Here is a 21,954-nt window from a genome sequence, read left to right on the forward strand (position 1 = left end):
AGAATTTATTTTGAAGATACACCTCCAGCAACATGCAAATACATATGCATGATGTTTACTGCAGTATTTTTTGATTGTAAAATATTAGAAACATCATAAGGCCCATATAAGAGAGTGATTGAACTAACTCTGGCATATCCACACTATGGATAATTATGTGGCTATAAAAATGAAGTATCTCTATGAACTGATATGATATGCTGGTTTGGTTTTTTTGTTCTTTTGTTTTTGTTTTTTTTTTTGGTTTGTTTGCTTTTTTAAAGATTTTTATTTATTTGTCAGAGAGAGAGAGAAAGAGAGAGAGGGCATGCACGTAAGCAGGAGGAACAGCAGGCAGAGGGAGAGAAGTCTCCCCCTTGAGCAAGGAGTCCGATGTGGGTCTCAATCCCAGGATCCTGGGATCATGACCTGAGCCTGCTTAACCAACTGAGCCACCCAGGCATCCCTATGATGTACTGTTTAGTGGAAAAAGGGAAGTGCGAAAGAGTATATGCAAGGAAGAAGGAGATATAAGAAGGTATGCATATATCTGTTCATCTTGCAAAAAAAAAAAAATAATACAGGTTTGTTGAACCAGAAACTATGAGATTTATTATGCACAGAGGATAGATAGGTACAGGATGGAAAGAATGGGAAAATGGGAAGGGAAGAAGGAATGAGGGAGGAAAGCATATATCTTATGTGGTTTTGACTCTTAGAATAATGGTAATGTTTCATATACCCAAACATAAATAATCAAAATCAAAAAGAAAGTGGGAGGAACTCAAAATGTAATATAAAATGAAGGGAATGAAAATGAAAATAACTAACCTAAGTAAGTGGGGAAGATCATATTTTGACTATAAATTATAAGGTTAAAGATGAAGAGAACTATACACAATTATTATACTTCGGTTAGTACTTTTTATTTTCTCACAGGAGTGTAGGTTCACTATTCTAAATCTACTTTATATGTACACCAGGATTGAGCAAATAAGTAAATATATTTATGGAGAGTGAGAGAGCCAGTTGTCTCACTGCCAGAAAAAGAAGTAACAAATAAGAAAAGGGAAAGGCATGAATGAATCCATTGGTATTTGATCAGACTTAGAGGTATTAGTGCAAACCCATGGTATTAAATTATTTATACAGAGGAACTTTTATAGAAATATAGATATGTACATGATTATACATGCATCCGTCTCCTAGCTCTGTCCAATGATAAGGTCTAAAAGCAATATACCCCAGTAGCAATGGGCATACCTAGCACCCAATGTTGGTTTCTAAATACCATTTTCCAATAAAAGAAACAGAACTCCTTGGGAAAATGGTTGATTCTAAGGATGGGTTAGGAATAATACAAGATGAGGCTGGAATATCTTGTGCTGCTAGAAAGTAAGGACGTGCTAAAAAAGATAGGGCTAGCCACTGGATGGATATAAGAATCACTCTGAAAGAGCTTCCAGTGGCCAATCTACGACAACTGGAGTAACAAAATAAGAATAATAATGTGACTAATAAATTATAGATTAAAACAAGATCTTTGAGCCCATACTGATATAAATAAATAAGCAAGTGGAAGAGGAGAGATAGCTTTTTCTTACAGGTGAATTCCAATAATAAATAGAAAAGAAATTATAGAAATAGAAAATTACCTTCATATAATCATTTTAAGCAAGATTCATCAATTAAAGCTGAAATTAGTGAGGAAAAGTATGACATGAAACAGAATATTTGAATAGTTTCATAGTGTCTTACCATAAGATACTTATAAATTACAAGGGGAAAAATAGTAACTTTACACAGAGAAATCTGGAATACATCAAAACAAACTAGCCAGTTCAAAAGTTGCCTTAAGCCATAGAAGACATGACTGAAGAACTGCTATAGATTGGAAGAGACTGAGGAGTAATACCAACAGATGCAACATGGAATCTGGGTTTAGACTCTGGACCAAAAAGAGGACATAAGTAGGACAACTGGCAAAATTGAAATAAGGTCTATAAATCAATTGTTAATTTCCTGATAATTACATTATTGTCATATAACATGTTAACATTAGTAGAAGCTGAATGAAGTCTATATTAGAACTCTCTATACCATTTTTGAAACTGTTTTGTAAGTCTAAAATTAGTTCACAATAAAAAGTTTGAAAAGTGTAGTGAATTTCTAGGCATTTGAGTTCAAGTAAGGGATAATCACTCAATAGGAGGTCATAGAAGAGATTCAAGCCCATATATGGGAAGTTCCAGTACATAGCCTTCCAAGGTCTCCTTAAACCAGGAGGTGTTTTTGAGAATGTTAACAAAATTTTTAGCGTAACGGATGAATTATAAAATTCCACACAAACTTTGATCTGGTGGTAATCCCCTTGAATTTGTAGAAAGTCAGCAATTAAACAGCTCAGTTTTACTTCATTTCAGCAAATGATATATGCTGTGAGGTTATGAGATATTTGAAGTAGTTTACAATGAAAACCCTACCTTCAACTATCAAGACTTTAAGTACTTGAGAACGAATTTAAATTCACGGATGAGTTTTCATCTATACTCCAAACAGCCATTCTAAACTGTACCAGATAATCTCAAAAAGTGCTTGAACAATTTAAAGCAGATGGGAATTATACTGTTATACAAAGAAAAGCGATTCCAAGAGAGTATATGCAATGTGATCCTGTTTTTGTCAAAAATAAGAATATATGCATGGGAAAGAGCCTGAAGTTTTATATAATAAGCGTAAATAGTGGTTAACTTTTGGTAGTTTGAATTGGCTGTTCTCTCTTTGTTTAATAGCAATTCCTAAATTTTCTACAATAATTATATTATTTTATAATCACAAGACAATAAAAGTTATAAGTGTTTATAAAAAAAGTGGGGCGCCTGGGTGGCTCAGTGGGTTAAAGGCACTGCCTTCAGCTCAGGTCATGATTCCAGGGTCCTGGTATCGAGTCCTGCATTGGGCTCCCTGCTTGGTGGGGAGCCTGCTTTCTCCCCCTCTCTCTCTGCCTACCTCTCTGCCCACTTGTGATCTCAGTTTGCCAAATAAATAAATAAAATAAAATAAAATAAAATAAAAAGAAAGCAGTGTAACAGTGAGTAATGAACTGACTGCTGTAACACATGGATTTAGCTAAATATAAGATATGTATACTCCGATAGTCATTAGTGTTAGAATGACTGCCCTCAGGCTACAAATAGAAGGTAGTAAGTGAATTTTTCCCCTATGATCACTTCAGTTAAAAATGTCAAAAAGAGAACAGGTTTAAGCATTTGCAGTTACTAAGTTAACAGTGTCACAGAAAACCACTAATATTTTATGCCTGATTTTACTTTTAATAGTCTATATTTTTTAATGAAAAGAGGCACTGTTTTTAGGTCAGATAAGATATATGTGTACAGGTAGCCCCCTCACTCATCCAGGTATCACTTTCTGTGGTATCAGTTACCCACAGTCAATCATGGTCCAGAAGCAGGTAATCCTCCTGAGATATTATCAGAAGGTCAGTGGTAGCCTAATGCTGCATTACACTGCCAAATCACTCACTTCACTTCCTCTCATTGTATAACATTTTATCATCTCACATCATCACAAGCAGGGGGGAGTACAGTACAGTAAGATATTTTAAAATTGAGAGAGTGACCACTTTCACGTAACTTTTGTTACAGTATATTATTGTAGTTGTAGTTATTATTACCCTTACTGTGCCTAATTTATAAATTAGACCATATCTAAATATGTTTGTATGGGGGAAAAAACGGTATATGTAGGGTTTCTGTGCTATCTGCAGTTTCAGGCATCCACTAGGGGTCTTGGAATATATCCCCCGCAGATAAGGGAAGACTACTATATTGGAATATTTTCTTCTAGTTTTATTTTACTTTATGAGGCATATATTAAATGGAAGGAATTAACTTTGCCCTGCCCTTTAAACTAGCATTTATCTCCCAGGGATGAGATGCTAATGCAGTACTTCTTAAATTTTAATGTGCATTTGAACCAGCTAGGGATTTTGACTCTATAGGTCTGGGATGGGGCTTGTTATTTTCATCAGACAGCTAGGGATTTGTCAGAAATGCAGAATCCTGGAGCCCACCTCAGAATTACTCAGTCACAGTCTACCTTTTAACAAGCTCTCCATTTGACTTATTTGTACAGTAAAATTTGGGAAGCTCTAGTTTAAAGAACCCCAAATAATCTAGTCTGACTTGGTTTCTGCAGTTTTTTAAATGAAAATTATTTAAAGAAATAATATTTAAAAGTTATAGAAGCCAATGCTGCTGTTTTACTCTGTTAGCAAACCCAACTTTGCTTTGTAAAACTATTTTTAGATAGTTATAATATTTTCCTTAAAATGAGGATAAAATTTCTTTGATGCTCAGGTGACTTTAAAGTTAGTTCTTGTTTGTTTATTCATCTAAATGATTTGTGTAGCTGATGAAATGTAATCACTTCCCCCTGGTTTGGTCTCTTCTTTGAGGATTGTTTCAGACTCTGTTTTTCTATATTCTACTCGCACAATGGAGGACCTTTCACTTTTCAGATGCTTTGATGGGATTAGAAAGGGGATTAAGAGGCATGGTTACAGCATATCTTTGTTTCTGATTTATCATATTAAATGAGTTTCTAGAGCTTTAAGACAACACATTAAAAGAAAAGAAAATGGAATGCATTGATGGGCTTTGCATTAGAAGAGAAATTAGAGTGGTCACCCACAAGTCACCAAATTATTTTATAAGTCCAATTTTCTTTATTCATAGATGACAAAATTTTTAGGTTCTGGAAAATCATTTGAGGAACAGTCACACCACAGCTACCAAATTAAAACTTTGTAACTGAAGAGCTCTGACATTTCTATTTTTTATGAATATTTTAACAGTGAACTTCTTAGGATCCTACCTACTAGGAATCCAAAAAGAAGTAATTGAGTGGTTAAGTTTAACACTAAATTTCAGTCTTACAAGCATTTGCAACTCTGATAAATTTTACTGGATCACATTTAAACCTACTGAAGCCATTCTTTTATCATCATCTTTACACCTTAACCTTGATCTGATGCTTTCACTTCTTCTAGGATTTCCAACAAAATACACTGAGAATTTGTCTACTAACATAAACTCTAAACAACATGTATTGTCAAAACAAGACTCACTAAATATATTTTAAATCAAGCCTGCTTTTTTTATCCTAAGAACAAAGAATACACACTACATATTGTAGAGCAATTAAATATGAACTGATAGATGGAGCCTAAATATTTGAAAGTACAACTGTAACAATCAGAATAGATAGTATTTTTATAAACTTACTACAGTGTCAACTGCAGTTTAATGTATCACTTTAGGATACATAAGTTAACATTGGTTTCAGAGGGAAGAAGGTATTTGGGAGAAAAGGATGAAATGAAAGTGCTTTCTAAGTCACCCTCTACTCCCATGAAATATCTGGTGATGAAGAATAGGTTGCGGGTTAAAACCCATTAGTCATGGAGAAGTTTTCGTATCTTTTCCACCTTAAATGTATTTGGGTTACGTGTTAACTTTCAAGTCGGAGGCAGTCTTGCTAAAGGCAGGTCATATCAATAACAGTAGCCTATAATTTAAGGATTTCGTACTACTGTTTGAAAATTTATAATAGTATTTCATTTAATTTCAGTTAGTCTCTGAAAATATAAATTTTATCTTTCCTGCATGTTCTCTATTTTATCACTAATCACTTTTTTCACAACCACCATTTTAGGTCAATTTCCCAAACTACTTGTTCTTCACAGATATTAAAATATTCTTACTTATGCAAATCCTTGTTGTTGAAAGGTATTGATTGGTATTTGGTCTGGATTGATCAAAATTTTGTGCTTTCTATATATCATTTTCTTTCTTAATTTTTAGAGGCTTATGGGTAGCTTGTGTTTCATTGTGCTCATAGTACAGTATATTATGTATAAAGTGTCTGATCTTTTTATAAATTTCTAGGATAGTTAATCAAACTCCAAACTATAACCAAGACTTTCAAACCAGGACTATAAGTTGTGATATTTTAGATGATAATTTCCAATATTTTGACAAAATACATTAAAAAAATGAAGTTATTTAAAGTAATTTTGAGCGGGGGAAAAAAAACAAGTCCCAGAAGCTTAGGTACAGTATGACAGCATCTTTAGATAGTTCAAAATAAGAAAACTAAATAATATATTGTGTTAGAAATGTACTCACTTGTGATAAAACAATAAAACAAAAAGTATGAGCAAGATTAAAGATAGCCGTAATTCCTAAGGGGTAAGCATGGGGATAAGACAGACAAGATAGCTGCAAATTATTGGGATACACACACACACACACACACACAAAACATTTTGTCATGAATATTACTTAACAATTTTTAAGTGCAAGAAAACCAGGAGGTTTGGATTATTCAGGAACAAATTGATGATGAAACTCTAGGGATTGTCCTCTATACTGGGGCACCATTTTGGACGGAACTTGATCCTAGGACCCTAGGATCATGACCTGAGCCAAAGGCAGATAGTTAACTGACTGAGCCACCCAAGCACCCCTATCCAACTTACTTTTTAAATGGTGATATTAGAATAAGACTAGTAGCTTTAATTATCACAGAGAATAAAGGAAGTCTCAGAGTATTCTGCCTATATTCATATTTAGTGTTATGTGGTCATATTTTGATAAATGAATGCATTATTCCTTGCACATATTTCTGGAATTATGTTTTTGTTTTGACAGTGGGCTTTTATTTCCATTGAATCTTATAAAAAAATAAAAAGCCTCCTCTCCCTAGTAAATCAGTAGTGTGGGAAGCAAGGGCAATTTTAATTACCAGATATGAGAGTTTGGAGTAAAGAACAATCTCATACCAATATTACACTACAGTTTTAATAAAATAAGAACTATCCCTCATTATTCTAGGCAGGCTGGAACCTAGGAGAAAACGGGATGAAATTAAGGTGCAAATTCTTTCAGTTTTATAAAACATAAAGCCATTCTTCTGTCCTCAAAGGGATAGAACATTTAGCAGAGCTTGCAGAGGCTCCCTTGGGTCTATCCTGGAATAGAACCCCCCCACCCCAGCCTTGAGTACTAGAGGGACTAGTTCTAGCAAGACTAATAGGCAAGCTGTCTAGTATAGTTGCAGCCGGACTACCTTCCTTACCACAAGCTGTATAAATATTTGCCTTTAGGTAAAAAAGAGAACTTCCCTTGTGCACTTATGGAATAATACTTTTTGGGTGGGAGAGGGAAGAATAAAATGAATTAATTAATTTGAAACAAGTTCCGAGAGTCTAGTCTGAATTTAGACAGATTACTTAAGGCTTAATTAGAAAGCTCTAGCCTTCTCGAAGAATCTGTTTAGCTCTGCCAATCCCCAAACATACAGATTTTGAATGAAATGTATGATTAAAAAAAATTTAAAAGTCCCTCAAAAGAACACCTTGAAATAAAATTTAATATTATGGAAATAAAGCAAGTGAAATTGACCTTGGACTTGATTGAATGAAATAAACAGCTGATCATTTTTTTCATTTCTACTATACTTGGTCTCACTTTTAATTTCACAGAAAGAACAACCTTTACTGTACCTGACGAGGGGTTCTTTCTGATTTACTCCTACACCATTCCCAGTCTGAAAGGTCTGGTTTCTGACTCTCCTCATGAGAAAGTCTTCTTTCAGGCCCTTCCAAAAAGGTGGTTTCTTCATAGTTAATAGAATCTCCTGTTTTTTCAGAAAGCTGTGGATTAACGCCCTTTTCACTGTGGCAATCCTGCTTAACCTCTGTAATATCAGTATTCGTGCATTTGTTGATCCCTTTCAGTATGGAACTGTCCTTAGAGGGTGCGGTGCTGATTTCCACTTTTATGGCATTAAAGATATTATGAGTATCTCTCTGAGAGTCTTTTGTCATTTTGCATTCAGAATTCATGAGATTGTGACAGGATGTAGAATTTTCATCATCATCATAGTAATCTTCATGTGCTATTTTATAAATCGCATAACTCCGTTGGAATGATAGATTGAATTCAAAGCCTCTTCTCTTGGCTAAGTAAAAGCAAAAACAAATTTCCATGGTTAGGAAAATAGATATAAACAACAACTGGATATACATTGTGAATAAAAATAGGAAAATGCAAACTGATTACTAAGAATTTAAAAGCTACTTTCATTTCCTGTCAATTATGCAAAAACAATTATACCTTATCAATTCAAGTTGTCTTATCACTCTGGACCTAACTTTTCTCACTTGTACAATGAGCTTAAAATACGTACAATTCCAAGAAAACTGCAATCTTTAAAGCAGTCTGATGAACAAAAATTTAACCATAAATTTGAAAATTCTCACGCATATTCATTTTAGTTTTAGCTTTTTCAGTCTACCAATCATCTGTGCATTTCTTTATTTGGGTATAAAAGATACTGTTTATAAATTTTATTTTGCTAGAAATTATTAAGAAGGTTGTATTATATAAGTTATTCAGCTGATAATATCACTAATAGATATGACTATTAAATATTTTGATGTACACCACTTCTGACATTTCTATGTTTATAAATGCATACATTAAAAATTAGAAAGTATTGCAATACAGTTGTTAAACTTTTTAAAGTAACATATTCATTTGGATACAAATTGGAATGAATTGTAAAAAATTGTGAATATATTTATACTTCTATGATCTAAAGCACTTTACAGCGTGTCTCTAAACCTGATTAATTACAAGATGAATTTAGCAGGAATGCATAAAACTTTTTATGATTTAAGCCAAGCAAAATGTAATGCTACTGTAATGCTAATGTAGTACTACTAGGTGGTAGATATGGTACAAAGTCTTAGTAGCATTACAAGTGAGAATGAAAGAAATTGATACAATTCTTATGTGTGAATGTTATTAAATACTGGATCGTTTTGTGTATTAAGAATGAAGTATTCACAGACCTGTACCCCTGGGAATAAAAATATATGTTTATAAAAAATAAAAAATTAAAAATAAATAAATAAATAATAAGAATTTCCTTGTGGAAAAAAAAAAAAGAATGAAGTTACAGCAAGGTGATAGACAAAATGCAATTTAATGTTTTGGTTTTCTTCTTTCAAAACATGGCTCATTTCAAAGTACTTTTCTCCTTGGATAGCTGTGTGTCGTATACCAGACATTTAGCTATCCTTGGTAGAAAAATTTGTGAAAAGTTATAAAATTTCTATGGGAACAACAGATAGAATTTGATTCATTTTACAATATACTCTAGAGCCATTCACATACTGATTCTATTACTGAAATTTTTCCAGAACTGAAGATTTACAAAGCAATTCTGCTGACTGAAAATAAAATTTATAGATATCATTCATTATTTGAGCCAAAAGTTTCATTGTTTGAGCCAAAACACAAACAAGAATTTCTGTCCAAAGAAAATGGAAAAGTAGAAACATATGTTAATATTTATATATTCTTAGGTAAAGTTCTATTTGCTTTTTCTAGTAATATGGTCCAGTAAAATTGGGTTTTTTAACTTCAACAGTGTGAAAGCTGAAGGAACTAAAAGGATGCTTTAATTATTGATGGGTTTCCCTTTTCTCTAAAAAAAGATACAGAGTGGCAAATTGTCAATTCAAAGACAGTAAGCAAACAAAAACTCATAAAATCTTATCATATAAGACAATAAAATTGATGTCTGTGACTATCTTATTAGCTGTGTTTTATAATTATGAAATATGTAAAGCAAAAGTCAGTAATGTTTTTGAAGAAGTGTGTCAGCTGTCAATGCAGAATCTGCCTCCATGTCATGAAGTGCAAGAGGTGGGCTGAGGTAGCCTCTGAGAAGGAAGTGTAACTATGTTGGACACCAAGGAGAACCGGAGAACTTCAGGGCTCAGTTATGCACACAGGTCATGTGCAGCAACCCTAACACAGCAGCAATCCTAATAATAAAGGGCTTATTGATTCTATGTTAAAGTTCAGAAAACTGAGGCTGGTAGAAGAAACCAATACTTAAGATTACTTAACTGGTAAAGAGATTTGAATTAAAAGTTAACTAATTCCAGAATTCAAGTTACTAACCTATATGTGAAATTGCTTTACTGATAATTAGACCCATGAGAGAACTAAAAGTAAATTCTGACTGAGGTAACTAATGGATATAATAGGTTATAACAATATAACAATTGACAATGTTTGACTAATAACTTACCAGAAACCTAAAGACCGTCAGAATACAGTCAGGTTCTTTTGAATTCTATTACTATTCTTACAAAAAAATAAATGTTATGTATTTGTTCTGAAAAATTAAACCCTGGACAAAACATGAATTAGCTTTAGTCTTTTGCTTTTAGCCACATCTCGTAATTGCAATTTTAAACATAATTATACCAGTTTATAAAAATAAATAGTTCTTCATAGTAATATGTCACTTAGCAGATATTTTATTTAAAACAAATACAGTATCTGATTTTATAGAAAATATTTAATTCTTTAAAAAGAAAACATCATCTTATGCAAACAAAGTGAGTGTGAAAGCCATATCCATCCCATATGTCTTCCACCTGAGACCTCTGTGTTAAAATCATTTTTTGAACACTTTTGTTTTGAGACTCTAGTAATACAGGTTAATGTTGGAAACAGAGAATTATTAATCTGCACATTATTTCCCATTACTAGCATGCATTTTTAGATTGCAGGTCTCCCCATTTCCATTCACTAAGGCTGAGGTGTAGAATTATACTTACATCTGCAAAATGAACCTATAGCAAATATGAATTAGGAAGCTTCCTTGTTTTTGGAGTTCCCTGACAAAGAATGTAAAAGGGGGAATCTTGGTTTGTTAAGGAGAAAAAGCCTTAATGAGAACTGAAGCCATATTCCCAAAGAATCAAGAACTTGGTCAGGCACTTGCCTACTTGAGGATGACCATTTTTGGGATTTTGAAATCCTGTTCTCATGTCGTCCTAGTAATAGGAAAATATATGATGGGTTCTCAGACAGTGAAAATACATCATTCTTGTTCTCAGAATTTCCCTACAGCAGAACCTGGGATCATAAAAGTGAATGGAGCCATTTAGCCATGACTCTTTTTATAAACCTACATATTTCAGAGAATTTCTTGCCTGAAATTTTAAATACAAATAAAAGCAATGATGATTTTAGAGGAAAAATAGTATTTTTATCTTGAAAGCCATGATTTTAATTTCAAACATGAGATATTAATGTAATTATTGATTCTGCCGGCCTGTTGTAGGCCCTTCTATCTTGTGCAGTATAGGTAGAATACTTCCTAGACCTTTTGCAGTGATAGGTCTGTTGCATTGCTTTGTTTTCTGCTCTGATATAGGTGTCCTTTACTTCTTAAAAATGACTGTCCTACATTACTTCAGTAAAACTTTTTATTTTCTCTGACATTGGTCTTTCGTTGCCTTTCTCTCAATCTTAAATACTATAAAACAATTCTGGCTCACTAATTCAGTGGCAAGATGTTAACATTTGGTAGAATGTTAGAACTTGCAGGCTTGTAAATGATTTTTATATATGTTCTATGTGGCTCAAAAGGATTTGTTATTAATTTTCTGTGTCACTGTTGCTTTATACATTAATCTCTAGAAGCAGATAATTGTTATATAATTTCCATGGTCATTTTATTTTAAAGACATAGATGAATTTAGCCTCTATTAACAATAAAAGTTTATGGCATCCTTTAAACTAAGGAAATCTCCTGGTCATTTGAAAAATATCTAGCCATATTAAAATTTAAGTGTCTGACCAGTTCATGATTAATTGATGTTTATAAAATAACCCTGTTGTAGAATTAATTGCAGAATATATACTTTCATATTCTCCAGTTTCTGCACCTCTGAAATAGTCCGAGAGAAACTGTTTTTGTTTACCTTTTTTCCTCTGTTAAAGAGTAATATACTTGCTTATTCTGAGCAAAGGACAATTGATGAAATAGTTAATTCAGCATACACTAATGCATTTTTAGATATTAAATGGTAGAACATCCTGTCTTTTGTCTGGAATGACAAACTAATATCCTTTTTCTTCCTGGCAGAATCAAAATACAAAGGTCATTCTTCAACTTTTCCCGTCTCAGTATGGGAACAGTCACACTGTAGGGAGTGATAATTGACCCCACTCCCATTCTAGGTATACACTTTAGAATATAGTTTTTTGTTTTTATTGGTGGTTGTTTAATGTAACTAAGATGGCTATATTCAAACATGAACATAGATGGACAAATTGTGCCACCTTTCCCCTTCCTGAAATTGAGAGTTTTTTTGTATTTTCTGAAAGTAGAGGCATACACTTAAAATTTGTTTTCCTTTTTTTGTTTTAAAGATTTTATTTTTAGGTAATCTCAAACACCATGTGGGGTTCAAATTCAAGACCCTGAGATCAACAGTCACATGCTTTACCAACTGAGCCAGCCAGGCACCCCTTAAAATTTGTTTTTGAACTGTTTTCAGGCACTCTACTTTGAAAATGTTCCAAAGCCCTGGAAGAATACAAAAAGGACAATAATAAAAATTCTGTTCCATTAAATAATAATGGGCTATAATGTAATGTGTTTTTGACTCTTTTAAGTGTTCATCTCTTTTCAGATGCAGGCTTCTTATATGTAGACTTGGGAAGGGAATTTATGTTCTACTCTGGGCTAAGAACTAAGGCAGATATCTAAGCATCTAAGGGCCCTTTTGACTTCATGCTGTGTTGAATAAACTCTGTCTATTCCTTTCTTCCCTAAAATAATTATTCAATGTACAAGCACTTCACAGAGTTGTTTTAAACCTGGCTCCTTTAAAACTTAACCCAACACTGTGCTAAGAATTGTTGCACATTATAATTTCTTCCCTTTATTTACCATTTGTATTTGTCCTTGGATTCAACATTCTCTACTCAGACAACTTCTCAATAGACCACTTTTCTGTGTTTGACTATATGCATATTGCCCTCAATCTCTGCACCGTCAAGAACTTACGTTTTTCCCCATCAGATGCCACTGTATATGCGTTCTGCTTACAGTTGATAATGCAGCCACAGGGCAAGTGGGTCCAGCGTTTGGACAAGACAAACACTGGGGTTACAGTGGTGGCCAGCAGGGTTAGTAGAAAGCTGAGTGTCTCGAAGGGAGGACTCTGAAACCCCACCACGTGCTGAACCATCATGTGGATCTGCAAAGGCAAAGAGCTTCAGACCTATCCCAGGATAAAATTTTCCACTTTGCTAAGCCTTTCCCCCAAGCATGCTGCCCCACCCTCCTTCTCCAGACTCCCGGCCTGTCTGAGAGCCAAAAACTGTGTTTGGTGCTGGACCACTGGGATCCCTTGGGATGAGGTCTGATGATTTAGACCAGGGTGATTTGCACTCCTGGGTGCCTGGTATGTGCCCCCTGCCATGTCAGGTCTCTTTCAGGAAGAACAATTACAATGCTGGGGACTCTATTAGGAATACAGGCAGGCAAACTGGAAACCTGGAAACCTGTGCCCGGTACTCCAGATGGCCTTTGTCACATCTCTGGACTATCACCCCCCCCCCCCTTGCTTGTCACAGCAGGGCGCCACCTTCCAAGTCAAAACTGGTCTCCCTCCTCCCTCCTGAAAGCTTGAACAAAAATCCTGTTTCCCCTCCACTCTTATCTTTCTACTTCTGGTCATGCCTCTCCAATCACTCTCCCTGCTGAGGATGGGCGGTGTCCTTACTCGGCAGAAATGGAGTGGAGAGAAAGGGATGATAGACGATTGGGGGGGCAGGAGGAAACCCCCTCACTACCTCCTTTCTTTTCTGAACATTACCAGATACTGCTACAAGAGACGAGAACACCCTTTGGCCATGATAGATCTAGAAAAACTGTCTCCTGAGCCCCAAAGCGCTCCCTGACCCCCCTCCCCAATTTTGAAACAAGAAGCACTTAGGAGCAAAGGCTTCTCAGCCAACCAGCTTTACCGGTGAGCTGCCTTGCTCCAAGTGCCTCTCTAAAACCGAGCGAGACACAGTTGGAAGAGGACTTAACTGCGCGTCTCTTGGGGACTCTCCCAACCAGGGACGCTAGTCCCAACACACGCATTCACACTGTCTGGTACACACACCCGCACGCTTGAGCAACTGCACTTTTACCATCATGGGCAGCCAAAGGATGACTTTTGTCAGCGCTAGGATCAAAGAGAAGCGCTTCTGCGCTACGCTCACAGTGAAGCTTCTGGTGCCATAGAGAGTCCCCCGGTTCTCACGCCTGCAGGCTCCAACCACGGCGACAGCTTCGTGTCCCGGCCCCTGCCCGGGCCGTGCCCTCGCTGATGGACCCGGTCCAAACACGGTGTCGGAGCTCGGAGAGCGTCCCCCAGAACACCGAAGCGCAGGGCCGGGAGCATCATCTGGGGACAAGGAAAGCACTTTCCCCCCGCTTGGAGGGGTCCCAGGAGTGGAAGCTCCGCGGGAAATTTCCTGGTAGTTGGCGTGGAGTCTCGGCGGCTCCTCTGAACACAATAACTGGTAAATGAGAGGGACCGAGAGGCCGGCGAGGAGTCCTAGGGCCGAAGTGTACACAACGAAGAGGAGCAGCACATAGGAGCTGGAGCAGTCCGCCAGACAGCCCCAAGGCGTGCGCACGAAGGCGCCCCAGCCGCAGAGCGGGAGCGCGGAGAGCAGGAGACTGGCCGCCCACACGGTCAGCACCACGCCGAATACTTGGCCGGATTTTCTGGAGGCTGCCTGGCTCCCCACAGCCCTGTGCATTGAGTAAAAGTTGTAGGAGACTAGGAGAGTCGCCTTCAAGTTGCTTGAGAGCCCCTGGCATAGATACAGCAAGGCAGAGGTGGTACACAGAGACTGAAAGTAATCAGGGTCCTCGTTTGGCCACTGCAAAAACATGAAGATGGTCACCGACAGGACACTCATGAGATCATCCCCAGACCAGGAAGCCACAAGCATGGACACAACGGTTCTGTTCTGCGTTTTCAGCAGGGAAACTAGTGAATAAATGCTGCCTGCCAGGGCTGCAAGAGTCATTAAGCATGTCAGGCAAAATAGATAGATATTCGAAGTTCTTGGCGGATTTAAAAGGTTCGTCGAATTATTTTCTATCCACAGGCTAGAGTCATTTGTTGATAAGTTACTGGAAAATCCAGACATTGTCTTTGGTTAATATTTAATTTCCCTTTCAATGAGTCTGTAAATATTCTCAAAATAAAGCATGATTGTTAGTTGCAAATCAGATCTCATTCTCTCCCACCAAGTTTCCCTCTAGATGTTCCCACGTCAGTCCAGCAGAAAATGATCAGGCATGTCTCCTTTAGATCTGACTCAACCCATATTTAAAAATTGGGTTCCATTTACAGCATCAATAAGAAACTTTTCAACATTCCAAGTTAAAAACAAACCAAAACTTCCTCCTGAAACCATTAAGTTTCTGGCATAAAAGCAAAAAGCTCCTCAGGTAGATTGAAAAACAATGATGTCTGGCTCCTTTTATGTCCTTCTTATGGAGCAAAGCAGTTTGTAGCTTGAGGTAATCAAACTCTATTCACTTTTTAAGAGCAGTAAAGCGATGCATTTGGTTCCAAAGCTGGATTCAAAGGCAGAGAGATTATCGGGTAGGTTTCAGCTTTGCGGGTTCAGAGAGAGAGAGACACACAGGCAAAAAGGCGAGAGAGACACACACACACACACAGAGAAAGAGAGAGACTGAGCACAGCTCCCCGTCGAACCGCTGTGTTCTTCAATCAGCCTGTGATCCTCGGAGCTGCAGGAAGGAGGAGTCAACTCCAAGCAGGAGAGAAGCAGGAACAAAAGGGAGGGGAGTTCAGTGTATGAGCGAAATGATGTACATCTTCTCAGCCTGCCTCATGCAAAGCAAGAAACAATTTCCTTGCTAAGCCTTCCTTTGTGGTTTTGACATATAAAACTAGCCCAGATACTTGCTCAGACTTGATGTGAATGACAAATATCATCTTTGAGAGGTCTAAGCTACTCGACTAAGAGGTTGCTTTTATTCTTATCTAGACCTCTCTGATTCATAATGCTTTAGAGGAAGAATAGTCTCAGTGCCAGTTTTAAAAGAATAGGATGTACCAGATTTATTTTTTAAATATATATTGTACTTACTAAGTATGTCATAATGGTCTTCATTACACTAACAAAATTTTGCAGACTCTTTAAGCAGAGCCATACCAGCTTTAGGCACATAACTATTTCCTACCAATGTCCTCCAGTAAGCAAGCTGCCTTTGGAATAAATAATGTTTTCTAGTTGTTAAAGTCAGATGACATTATGTAGGGTCTAAAAGGGAGATTATCGCACAAAAACATTTTTAACCAGAGTATTTGGGGTGCTGCGCATACAATAACTGAATCTCTGAACTTATTAAAAATTGTCAGTTTTGCAAGATGAGATAGTAAAGAAATAACAGACAACCGTAGTTCTGTTATCAGAGCCAGGTATTTGAGCTTGATAACTGAAAGGAGGCCACACCCCAAAATCAAAGGCACAGCCAAGGCTTAATTGAGGCCATGGCTTCAGCTGAAGGATGACACACCGCCAATGGAGAATAATTAAGTCTAGTTTCCCCAGTGTAGGAGAGGCCCTGCTCAGAGAAAATTCCCTCTCAAGTCCCCAATATACTAATGAAGGAAAGGAAACAAAAACAAAAACAAAAGTTAAGGGCCTCTTCCTGATTGGTTGGAGGGGACTCATCCTGACTGGTTGATATGGGCAGGAAGCAGCTCCTCGGTGCTTTTAGGAGCTGGCTCTTCGGTTTTAAAGCCAGCTTGTATATGGAGCCGCATCCCAGTTTTGCTCCGTAAAAGAAACAACCTAACAATAACAGCCAACAGAAAGCCCCCGAAGTGCATAATGTTTTTCACTTGGGGCTTGTTCCCATGGTCCCTGCCTGCATTCTATTCAGACATTTCCCAGGATGCTTTAGGGTAGCCTTCCTCCTCAGCTCAGCCTCTTGAGCAGAGGGTGCCTTTTCCCATACAGTGCTGGGGTCCGAAGGAAACAGGAAGGTAAAGAAGGAAGTTAATAAGGTAATCTAAATGAATGGAATGGGTAATAGAACTCTGATCGTTACTTTCATTTTACAGGTAACGGAAGCTACGTTTTAAACCTGACTCTGCTTGTATGGAAAGTGATGGTATTAGTCAGTCATTGCCAGCCAAACCCATCAGTAAACACAGTAGGCACTTTGCTTATCTTAACATGTTTTATTTCTCCTTTGCTCAACAAATGGAAACCCAACCCACCTGTTCCAGCTAGCTCAGCACTCCAGTTCACCCTACTGATAGTAATAGACCTTGCAATGGAATGTGGGTTAGAAGAGTCTGGAGATAAATTCATGTTAAAATAAAGTTGCTTCAGAAAGCACAAAATGATAAGCAGGACTTTTTTTTTTTGAAATCATTTTCGAAGTTCTGTGGTATTCTCTTCTGTGTCTTTTCTGAGACCTTTCCTTTCCTCCTATAAGCAAAATAATTCTTTTCAATATGGTATTTAATCCTGGATTTTCATTTGAATTGGACAGTTAAATGTGATACTCTTAAAATACAATGAATGGAAATTGATAGTAGCTGTTAAAATACCATTTGAGGCCTGGAGATATTTCCTCTATTATTACCAGCAGTTTAGGTTTCTCCATTCAATATAAATTTGGAAAAGAGACACCTAACCAGTTTGTTGCCCTGGTCTCTAGGGTATGACAGGAGAGGCAAGAAAATTAGCACATTTCCAAAGGTTGGTGGTGGAACTGCAGCCAGTAGGGAGTTAGGAAGGATTTCTGAATGTGAACTTCAGACCCTGCTATTGCTGACTATGTAATCTCAGGCAAAAATTATTATATTTTCTTTTCTGTTTCTGTGTCTGTTTCCACATCTATAAAATAAGGGGGCTTGAGGGGAGTATTTTTAGGCCCCTTCAAGTTGTAAAGTTAGATACAGTTTCAAAATCAGGTTAACTCTATCTTAATTTTCTTTTCTGCCTACTTCACAATAGTTAATATTGTCATAAAATGAAAGGGGGAAGCCTGTAAAACCTGATGCTTAGATTCGCCAGGCTTAGTCTGCCCCACTATGATGGGAGGGAGGCCCTTACCAGTGTGAAGATGGTATAATCTTCAAGTAGCCTGGGATGTTGGGCCAACTGAAGGATCATGGCTGCCCTGGAGATCTGAGTGAGCGAATATAACCTTTGTATGAGTGAGAAGTAAGTTATTGTGTAAATCAGTTGATTTGGGGGGCTGATTTTTACTGAGTGGTAACCTAGCTCATCCTAATATGGTTAGGTATACTGTTACCCAGATTTAAAAATCATAATCTGGCTCTGCATTCTGAATCACAACAGACATACATTTTCTAATTATCCCCTCTTAGCACCTCATGCTTGGGGACATGTCCAATAGATGTTGATTATCATAGAGTTGTTCCTCAGAAGGAACGTTTGAAATGTTTCATTTTTCAAAATGTTAATTTATAAACAACCTTTTACCAAGCTTTATATTTTATAATACATATATATTATACATGCATATGTTATGCACCTATACATATAATACATATATATTATATATGAGTTTCTTGGAAGTTGTAAGCCCTCCCCTTAGCCATAATCTCATTTTCTTTACAATATTCTTTTGAGCTTAAAAGAAATTTCAAAGTCACTCAATACTTTCAAATAACCAGTATAAGTTTTGGTAGACCAGGAAGAAAGAGTTCTAAGAGGTTCCTTTGTACCTTAAAAAAATTTGCTCAGTCCTGTGAGTGAGCCTCCTTCCTCTGTCTCTTTACAATAAAGCCTTATATACTTAAATTACTTAATAATGTAATTAAATTCTACTTCTAAATTACTTAATAATATAAATTTATATTGATTTACATGGAAATTATGATTATACCAGAATAGCTGAAGTGAAGACTGACTTATTGTAGTCCCATTGCTGTTTTGGTTACTTTAAAACATATACTGAATATAGCATTACAATCTATAAAACAACCTACAGAGAGATACATGGCAATAATTTCATTGGCTTTTTGTTTATGAAGTCCTTGATGTAAGTATACCTCTGCAAAGCACTGAAGACAATTCATTTATCTAAATGTCCACATTATTTATATCTGAAAATCCTGAAAGAGTAGAAAACAACATAACAAATTCTCGTTGAATATGTTAGAGTAACATCCTTCATTCTATGGGGCATTAGCAATAAACAAGTAACCATAGGACCAAATACAAACATTTAGTTTTGTTTCATGATAATTTTAAAGAAGTATCAAAAATAAAGTTAATCATGAAGGTATATTTTTGTTTCTAGAAATATAATGTTATACAGACAAAACATTTTAGAGGACTGGCCCAGCTTTAAGCTCTTACTGACTTATCAAAATGTAAACAAAAGATCTCATAATGTATCCAATATATATGCATATACATATATAGTATTAAATAAAATCAAATTTTATAAATATAATAAATATAGAAATTTATAATATATTATTACTGTGTGTATATGTATATAATTCTATTAAAAATGCATATTCTGCTTTAGCTGATGGTTTTGCAGAAAAGTAAGTAGCAATTTGGCATCATAGGAGAACCTGGATGCTGTGATTTATTTTCTTCTCTTTCAGTGTCTCATCAGAAACCTACAATATTTAATATTATCTAAGAATTATAAGTAAGGGCATAATTTAATGTGGCTATAAGTTAGACACTAGCTTCATGAATCTAATCTTTAGAAACCTGCTCAATACACTGTCAACCCAGAAATGTTCCTTGATATTTGTGAGGGTTGTTTCAAAGGTCTCTCAAATGGAAAATTGCATGATTTTTTAAAACCTCTTCCCTGGATTAAAAAAAAAATTGATAGTATGTATGTATGTATATTTGTTAATGTGTGTTAGTATATGAGTGACAAATGTTACTATATGTAATATGTTAATGTAGATTAGCTACGGAAAGAAACAAGGTTTGTTTTTAAGGGTTGATGCTTACTCAGTGTTTACTCATTTTGGATGAGGACCTTGACTATGATAGTTATGTAAGGTCCAATAGCCAGATAATAAAGATAATACCTGGAGGAGAGTTTTTATGTAAAACTGTGTGAAGCTGTTGAATGAATTGAGAATAACAACCCATTCTGTAGAATAGAAGTATAAATGCTGGGACATCTGGGTGCCTTGGTTGGTTAAGCACTGGAGTCTTGATTTTGGCTCAGGTCATGATCTCATGGGTCGTGAGAAGGAGTGGGGATGTTTGGGATCCTGTCCCAGCCCTGCCTTGGGCTCTGCACTCAGTGAGGAGTTTCTTGAAATTCCTTTCTTCTGCCCTTCCCCCACTCATTCACACTCAGTCTCTCTCTAATAAATAGATGAATCTTTAAAGATATATACAAATAATATTTGTCTACCCTAAACATAATGACAACTATAAACTTCCACCTGTTCAACATCTATTTGATATCTAAAGGTCAGACATGGGGCACCTGGGTGACGTTAAGCATCTGTCTTTGGCTCAGGTGGTGATCCCAGGATCCTGGGATCAAGCCCCACATTGGACTTCCTGCTCGGCGGGGAGTCTGTTTCTTCTTCTGTGCTCTCTCTCTCTCTCTCATTTTTCATACTATTTTCTTCCTTAAATTCCCCTCTGATTAACCTTTCAGTCCAAGAAATTCAATACAATTAATATTTAATGCTTAGGATTATAAGGTCCTCTGGTACAACAAATTGAATAAGCATTAAATTGGTAATGCAGGAGGTAATACAGGGGGACTTTTGTACCTTATTTTCCCAAGGTCCATTTTAACTACAAGGTTTCAAGGAAATTATTTCAACATTTAATATCTCCAGGATAGAATAATGTCCTGAGCTAAGTACTATCACTTAAGTGATATACAAAGGAATCTGATATTAATTTTTTATTTCTTTCACTAGGGACTTGATGAAAACTCATAAAAGTAACTATGAGGTTAGTTCTTGGTTCTGGTCTAGTTCAGATTTCTTTTCATCTTGAATTAGTCAATGTTATGCTGATCCTCAATTATTATTATTTTTTTAAAGATTTATTTATTTATTTATTAGACAGAGATCACAAGTAGGCAGAGAGGCAGGCAGAGAGAGAGGAGGAAGCAGGCTCCCCGCTGGCTGATCCTCAATTATTATGTGACCTCCCCTAACTCTCCCCACCACCATTATTCCTGTTCCACACCAGTGTATACTGGGACTTTGCTTCCCTAAGTAAAGCCCTTTTTAGTATTTTCAGATGAATTTTTCAGTCTCTACCTCTATAAATGCTCAAGGTTTACTTTAAACACCTAAACTTCACTGGTCATGTTCTCAAAGACGGTTGATCTTTCTAGCCCTTTGTGAAAGGAATACCACTCATTTCCGTAGGGAATGGCTCTTATGAACCTCAGTGTTGTGGCTTCACTTTCTCACCTGAACACTCTGCCCTATAGGAGTGTCATTGTCTTGCCTTGAGATGTTAACTGTGGCATGGAAATGGGTAATATGTTTTATCTCATATCTTTGGGCAGGAAGAGTATTTTCCTTTTTGACCTTGTAGGTTACTTCATAAGTAAAGAAAATGACTTTAAAAGATTTCTTGGTTTATTTTAGTGGTTGGCAGACTATGATCTGTCTTTATAAGTAAAGTTTTAAGGGAACATAGCAATACCCATTCATTTAAGTCTTTTAATGGTTACTTTTAAGCTACAACAACAAAGTTGAACCCTAAGTAGTTGTGACAGACATTATACAATCCACAAAGCCAAAAAGATGTATTATCTGACCCTTTACAGAAAGTAATTTGTTGATTCATGGTTTACCTAGAAGAGGAGCATTTTGATGCAGAGTAATCTCAAATTGGTAAAATGTTTGGGTCATTGTGAGAGCACATCCATATCTTATATATTCTAAGATATATAATATTACATAATGAATTATACATTGTATTTATATGTAAATTATATGTAATTAGTAATAATATCAATAGCAATAAT

At 36.2% G+C, this 21,954-nt stretch overlaps 1 protein-coding gene and 1 long non-coding RNA gene across 9 annotated transcripts in view; one reads left to right on the forward strand and one right to left on the reverse strand.

Annotated features, from left to right (window-relative positions):
- The window catches only part of GPR149 (G protein-coupled receptor 149), a 62,605-nt gene extending 46,886 nt beyond the window's left edge, over positions 1 to 15,719 (reverse strand). For 2 of the 3 annotated variants that reach the window (XM_082743351.1, XM_082743353.1), the window contains exons 1-3: positions 14,085 to 15,719; positions 12,949 to 13,141; positions 7,568 to 8,025 (exon numbers count right to left, since the gene is read on the reverse strand). In XM_082743351.1, the coding sequence (XP_082599477.1) occupies positions 7,568 to 8,025; positions 12,949 to 13,141; positions 14,085 to 15,098 (1,665 nt within the window). In that variant the 5' untranslated portion in view covers positions 15,099 to 15,719. The remainder of the gene's footprint in view (positions 1 to 7,567; positions 8,026 to 12,948; positions 13,142 to 14,084) is intronic. The other variant, XM_082743352.1, reaches the window with a different exon arrangement.
- Positions 1 to 21,954, forward strand: part of LOC309871013 — a 192,067-nt gene that overhangs the window by 58,674 nt on the left and 111,439 nt on the right. The gene's annotated exons all lie outside the window — the stretch shown is intronic.

This window comes from Mustela nivalis (assembly GCF_964662115.1).
Source record: "Mustela nivalis genome assembly, chromosome: 1".
Lineage (NCBI taxonomy): Eukaryota > Metazoa > Chordata > Mammalia > Carnivora > Mustelidae > Mustela > Mustela nivalis.